The 6,863-nt window shown below is 32.5% G+C and overlaps 1 protein-coding gene across 1 annotated transcript; it reads right to left on the reverse strand.

Annotated features, from left to right (window-relative positions):
• Positions 1–3,463: 3,463 nt before the first annotated feature.
• Positions 3,464–5,257, reverse strand: LOC118188665 (cuticle protein 10.9-like). Its single transcript, XM_035359160.2, has one exon. It carries the CDS (start codon positions 5,203–5,205, stop codon positions 4,801–4,803), a length of 405 nt encoding a protein of 134 aa, XP_035215051.1. The 5' UTR covers positions 5,206–5,257; the 3' UTR covers positions 3,464–4,800.
• Between the last annotated feature and the right edge of the window lie 1,606 nt (positions 5,258–6,863).

Consider the following 6,863-nt stretch of genomic DNA (forward strand, 5'->3'; position numbering starts at 1 on the left):
GTTTTCTTAGAGAAAAGTCTGATTTATAAAGCTGAATTTGTATATTAGTAGTAGATTTATAAAGCTGAATTTGTATATTAGTAGTAAACCTGCTTTCAACTCTTTATAGTAAACCTGCTTGCCACTCTGCAACTTCTGGTCTGCATAACTTCTGGAATGAGGGAATTGGCAAAAAGAGACGGAAAGAATTAAATTATCGTTACATATCTAACAAATAATTATTTTTTAGCGCGTATTGTCTGTCTCGACCTAAAACATTACAGATCTACCTACATAATCGGAAGAAGAAACCATCATATTTTTGCTAACAATAAATTTGTAGAGACATTAGGTTAATTGGAAGCAGGCAAGATGAAAAATGAGCAATCGCCTTCGCCGGGAATCGAACCACGGACCTCTGGAATACCGGCCCAGCGTGCAGAACACCACGAAGGCACGCTAGGAAAGCGGGAGAAATACTTTATATACTCCCCTTTTTAAAAGACGACTGGGGTTTTTAGGGGACCAATCGCCGAATCATGGGTGTGGAGAACCATCATCCAATACCTTTTTTGTTCGGGCGCCATTGTAGAGACATTAGGTTAATTGGAAGCACGCAAGATGAAAATTGAGCAATCACGAAGGCACGGAAGGCGAGAAAAATAACTTATAAATTAAGTCATGAATTTTCTATTAAAAAAATTACGATTAACTCTGCAAAACTCGCAGTCTTAAATTATTTAAGTTTCATGTTCGGCGGTGTGTTTCATTCATAATAGAAGCATTATAATGTATTTTGTTTAAGTTTTGATTGTACTTGATTGTCCACTTAAATGGAAATATGCTGAAGCACTATTTATAATTTTCTCAATTATGCGTCTGTTGCAATTAGTAAGTCGTTTCATTTGTGTCCCGATATGTTCCTTCAAGTTAATAATAAAATATTTTATTTATACGACTCTTAACTTTGGTTATATGATGCTTTTTTCTATTTATTTGTTTTTGATGTGTTTTTTCGAAACTCGTATAGTAATTTATCCGAAAATTCTTTCCTTCTTTTAGTAACATCTTGAAGCTGCATATTAGTACGTGAAGAAAAAAAAGAAGACTTAGAATATCTCAGGCTAGACAAGTGTTTGAATCCAGCTGCCAGATGAAAGGAATTCGTTCAGAAGGACAGAAGCAAAAGAATATGCTGAGCAGACTAATTTGCTGATGAGTTATTTAATAAACGAATTTTAACTGGAGTTTTTGTTTGTCTTTTGAACCACTAAGGCTTCACTTAAGTCTCAGAAACAAAGACACAGCAGCTGAAATTTAAAGATATTTTGTTGAAGAAAAAATAAAGCATTTGTTCAAGATAAGGAATTGAAAAATTAAAATCGTTACTACTCTGAAACGAAATATTTGATTTTCCTGAAAAATAGATAGTTTTCTTAGAGAAAAGTCTGATTTATAAAGCTGAATTTGTATATTAGTAGTAGAATAATAAGTACTTAGTAGCAGTATTGATATGAGAGCTGAAATACATGTGTCATATCTTAAACTGAAATTTAAAGCCTACGAATTTCTCATTTATGCGTCTTTTTGCGCGTTCAGTTAAAAAATATGAAAAGGGTTCTTTACTGTAATAATACGTATTTGCAGAATAATTTTCTTTTTACGAAAAGTAATTAGAAACAATTGAAATAAACAAATGGAGAATTTTTTTATGAAGCAAAAATGACTTTCTGATACTTAATTTTTTAAGTTTAATGACGTTCTGATTTTTAATCTTTTAAGTTTTATTAGTCCTGTGAAAATTTATAATTTTTAGCCCAAAGATGCAATTTTACCAGAAGGGATATTAATTTTGTCTTGGCATTTTGCGTCGTCCACTATAAAACTTTTTCACATTGTTGCCACCAAATATTAGAACCCTACATTATATTTAAATAAATTAAACAATGAAGAATCTGCATGAATGAATGTATGCTTCTCGCACTGTGAAAAAACTATGGTACTTAGAGACATCAAGTTTTGAATAACTTAGTCCTCCACTCAAACATAGGCATCAGGATAGCCATATTTGGAATGTATAATTGCGAGTTGTTAAAAGACATGTCAATCATTCTTTTGAAGCAAATAAAGGAGAAATACGGAAAGCTGTTGACGTTCGCAGTTGCAATGACGTTCGCAGGTGCAATCCAGCCCTAAGGTGAAACTGCACACAATGGAAGAAACCGCAGAAAAACCTCCAAGACCAGCAAGGGGGAAAGGAAAACTATTCCAAGACAAATTCGTAAACACGGGCGTTTTCGATGTTTGTTGAAAACAGATTTGGTCGTCTCTCGATGCGAAAGAGTTAAAGAGATTTTTTGCATGACGCGGCAAGAGTTCAATAATTTTTAGCGATAACGCAACGAACTTCACTGGAGCTTCCGCAGAGTTAAAACGTTTGCATAAATTAATGTTAAACAGTGAGGACATTTCGAGCCTGTTAGCCTCAGAAGGTATCAGGTGGAAATTTTTGCCTCCTAGAGCACCCAATTTTGGCGGCCTTTGGGAGGCGGGTGTAAAGGCCTTCAAGTACCATCTAAAGAGAGTCGTAGGCTCCGCTAAGTTAACTTTAGAAGAATTTCTAACAGTAATAGTTCAAATCGAGGCCATCCTCAATTCGCGGCCACTCTCACCCTTATCTACTGATACAGACGATTTCCAAGCATTAACTCCTGGACATTTTCTGATAGGAAAACCGATAAATGCCATACCAGAACCAAATTTAATCGATACAAGAGATAATCTTCTAAGTAGGTGGCAGAGGACTCAAAAATTAGTTCAAAACATTTGGAAATGCTGGCAAAACAGTTATCTAAGCCATCTGCAACAACGCTCTAAGTAGGTGCTTAAAAAGCCAAATATAACTCCTGGCATGCTCATTTTACTAAAAGACTCTCAACTTCCTATTTGCAATTGGTCTTTAGGTCGAATTATTAAGGTGATCCCAGGTTCTGACGAAAATGTCAGAGTCGTAGACGTACGTACTCCAAAGGGTGTTTTCTGAAGACCAATTTCGAAAATTTGTATTTTACCTATTATAGATACAATATTTCTAGTGTTGGATAATTTTTTTTGTTTAATTGAATTATTAATTGGTGTATTTGTTGTATGTTGTGTCATTATATGTTTGTATTCATACTTTTTCCTTTAAATTTGAAATAATGTAACATGTCAACGCCGGGCGGGATGTTCCGTAATTGTAACTTTATCGTTTGGCTAACGGAGCACTTTCCAGTCGCATTTTTGTTATTGTGCATTTATTATGTTAATCTGTTACGTCTGGCAACGAGAAATAATGTAAAGTTTAGTCCCTGACAATTGGCAACTGAGAAACATTATTCTTCTACGCAGTAGAACGCTAACGCAACATGTATTCGCTGAATTAACGCTGTCTCTGTTCTCGCAAAGAATAAATGATTAAATTATATTGTTAATTACGCATCTCATTTCTTACTACGCTAAACAACGCTCACTACATCGCACAGCAACGTTGTACAGAAAAGACATTTTCATCTCCAGCGCATGAGACAGTGTATCAGAAATTCTAAACATATGCTCATTTTAAAATTATTTTGCGGTATTGCTGTTGAATTGAATTTTATGGTTTAAATGAGAAGAACATGATATTTAATAAAAGTAACACACAAAACGTTAAAAAAAACCCTCTGGGGGGTACTATAAAACCTGAAATCTTTCAGATGTTTTTCATTGAATAAAACGAAGCTGTACTTTTTGATTGATGTAATTTGAGATATTGGCAGAGATCTTAATATTAATTCTCTTTTATAAGATTTTATGAACATTAGTTTGCTTCATAATTCCATTAATGTAATTTTTCATGTTTAAAAGTCATAAGAAAAATAATGATTAGCTAGGATGTCTTTGTAAGAAACCAGTTTACTAGACATAAATTACATTGAAAAATGTGGTAAAATTGATTCTTTTTGAAGAGAAATAGAAAGAAATTCATTAATAAAGATATCAAATTGAATATTTTTAGAAGTTGGAATCTAAGTTTTACATCACGCGTTTTATTTATTTGTTAGAATTTCATTTTATTTTCAGTTTTATTTTGCTGAAAATGATGTTCTTCTCACTTTGAGAGAATTGTATAACTAATTGAGAAGAAAGAGAAATAAACGGAATCTGGACGAATAATTTTCCCCTTTATCTCTCCTTTAACAAGAACAATTAACAGTCGTGATTCTGATAAAATATCCAGATCTGCTTTTATATTTGTATCAATAATTTTAAAATTACTTCTGCAATTTTTAAAATAAATAATACTTCCAAATAATAAAATAACAAACAAAACGTGCATTTAGAGCAATTTCTGTTTAATGAAGTTTTGGAAATAACTGTACCCTGAAAGCGGAAATATTAAATAATCTAGATAATTTTGCAGTATGTTACTTATTTCCAACTTGACTGTTATTTGTTGTCATTTCTGCTTATTATTTTTTAAATTTCTAAGAATTGGGCCCGTTTAAAGGTACATTATATTTTAGCTACTCATTTCAGACTGTCTTTAGTCTTTAAGTGAGCTTATACTCCACGCCTCTTGATTTTATGTCAAGAAAAAAATATTCTGTTGCATTAATAATTCACTTTTTTAACGTTTTTCTGGAATATTTTTAAATATTTATGGCATGTACTAAAGAGGAAATAATAAATTACGAATCTAAAAGCAATTCTGCAAAGGCAATGATGAAGAATTACAAGAACACACTGATATTGTTATATTGATTTATGAAACAGACCTTTAACAATTACAAAAGCAATTCAAACTGACAGACGAGGAAGTCCGGCTCTTAATCCTTGGGCAACGGCAGCTGGTGGAGGAAGTTGTACCACATATACAGCATCTCCGGTGTTTTGGTTGGCAGAACCAGGCTCGTTGCTGCGAACGACAGCTTTGTATCCATCAGCATCTGCCGTGTATTCGACATTTCTGTACACTCCTAAGGGATCTAGATATCCATACCTTCCTTTGACGATTCCGTTTCCATCAGATACTTCACGGCGATGTTGGCTCATTCCCAGTCCATCTCCAAATTCATATCCGAATTCATATGGCTTGGGGAAGACTTGGATAACATTAAATGGGCTTGCTACAGGAAACGCTGGACCCGAATATCCTAAGCTGGATATGGCAAGAAGAAAAACTGTTACAGCAAAAATGGACATCTTTAACTTGGCAGCTGCTAACCCAAGGAAGTCGTGCTACAGCTTGGTAGGATACGATGAACATCATAGATGTGGGTTAGCTTTTATACCATTAAATGGTGTTGAAAAATTCGGCAAATATGTCTCGTTCAAAGGAATTCAGTCATGTATATCTACTTAAATGCATTAAATTAACGAAATCAGAGCCATTTACTAGAAGAAAATGTAAATTTTCACATGAATGCGGAGTTATTTGTATGAGAAAAAGGCGCGTCTGCTTTGATGGTTTCCCGCGTGCATCAAACCGGTAACTGTAACTTTCCATCCACATTCTTCTCTACAAAAGCGTCTTCTATGCCTGAGTAAATCTTTGATAGTTAAAAAAGAAAAAGCTATATTTCGTAAAGTTTTATTGCATGGAATTTCTTACCAACCATTTAATAGTTCGCGGAATAGAAAACTAGGTATTCTGAATCACATTTGTCATGTTGATTTGAAAATTTTTGCATAAAAACGTAATTCTATTACATTTATGAAATGAATTCTAGAAGGTAGATTTTATTTTTCCTCTTCCCACTAATTCTGGTATGTTTGTTAGATTATGCTGATATTTGGTTTGCTTTCCATTAAATCAATATGTACATTATCTCTTAGTGATCGGATATTTAGAATTTTTTTAAATAATGTTAACAATTTTATATGCATTATGCCGAAACTATAAATAATGGCTTTCTTTAACATAAGCTTTTAAAGGAAGACAGAAAGGTGCAGAAAAGTATGCTTTTATAAAAAGACTAGTTGATAATCGTCCGCTCTGCTGGGCACATTATCTATTTAAATGTGAACCTAGACTTCTTATATGGACAAAATGGCTAGCTTCGAAATGATGATTAATGTAATAAATTTTATTATCTTTGTTATAAAATTTAGTTAATTTTAATTATTTGTCCTTGATTTTATATGTATGGCATTTTTTATAAATAAAAACAACATTTTTATTTTTCATCACAATAATTTATTTCTCTTAATAATAACATTTATTTTCATGAAACTTATGATGACAGTTAAATATAAATGTTATTATTAACCTTATCATTTAAATGTTGTTTGTATTCATTGGATAGATGCAAGTTATTTACCAATTTAATAATTTTAAACGAAAATGCATTCATTGGCAAAATTGTATTTTATATCTAGTTGTTGCAACAATAAAAGAAAATTCTGAACTTGAATTTGAAAACCAAATGTATGAGAAAGTCCTCTTGTATAACAAAGATCCATTTTGGACAGGATTTAAGTAAAATCCGTTTTTAGTGCGCGTCTACATCGTGGAATGAGTAACTGCGCAATAGTTATATGTATAGTTTCGGAGATCTGGTGGTGAGTCAGTGGTATTTCGCTTATATATATATATAAATAGGAAAAAATAAAGTTAGAAAACAATTAATCACATAAATAAATCTTTATTTAAGTACTTTAACTTTGGAAGAGTTTATGAGGGGATTATAGAATACAGGATAACATCAATACAAAATCTCACATACATATTGTATATGTACAAATGCACATTTTTTACTCATTTATGGGGTGAGGCGACGTATCCTTTTGCTCGCTCTTGAGGATGGCAGTAGATTTATCTATTTTTTATTACAATAAAAATTTTTTACCGAAATAAACTA

The sequence above is a fragment of the Stegodyphus dumicola genome, chromosome 3 (assembly GCF_044657685.1).
Source record: "Stegodyphus dumicola isolate Sdum_Otavi_A_Nest chromosome 3, ASM4465768v1".
Classification (NCBI taxonomy): domain Eukaryota; kingdom Metazoa; phylum Arthropoda; class Arachnida; order Araneae; family Eresidae; genus Stegodyphus; species Stegodyphus dumicola.

Bases quoted from the DNA above. Each gene is read 5' to 3' on its own strand.
- LOC118188665 (XM_035359160.2), bottom strand. From the start codon at position 5,205: ATGTCCATTTTTGCTGTAACAGTTTTTCTTCTTGCCATATCCAGCTTA.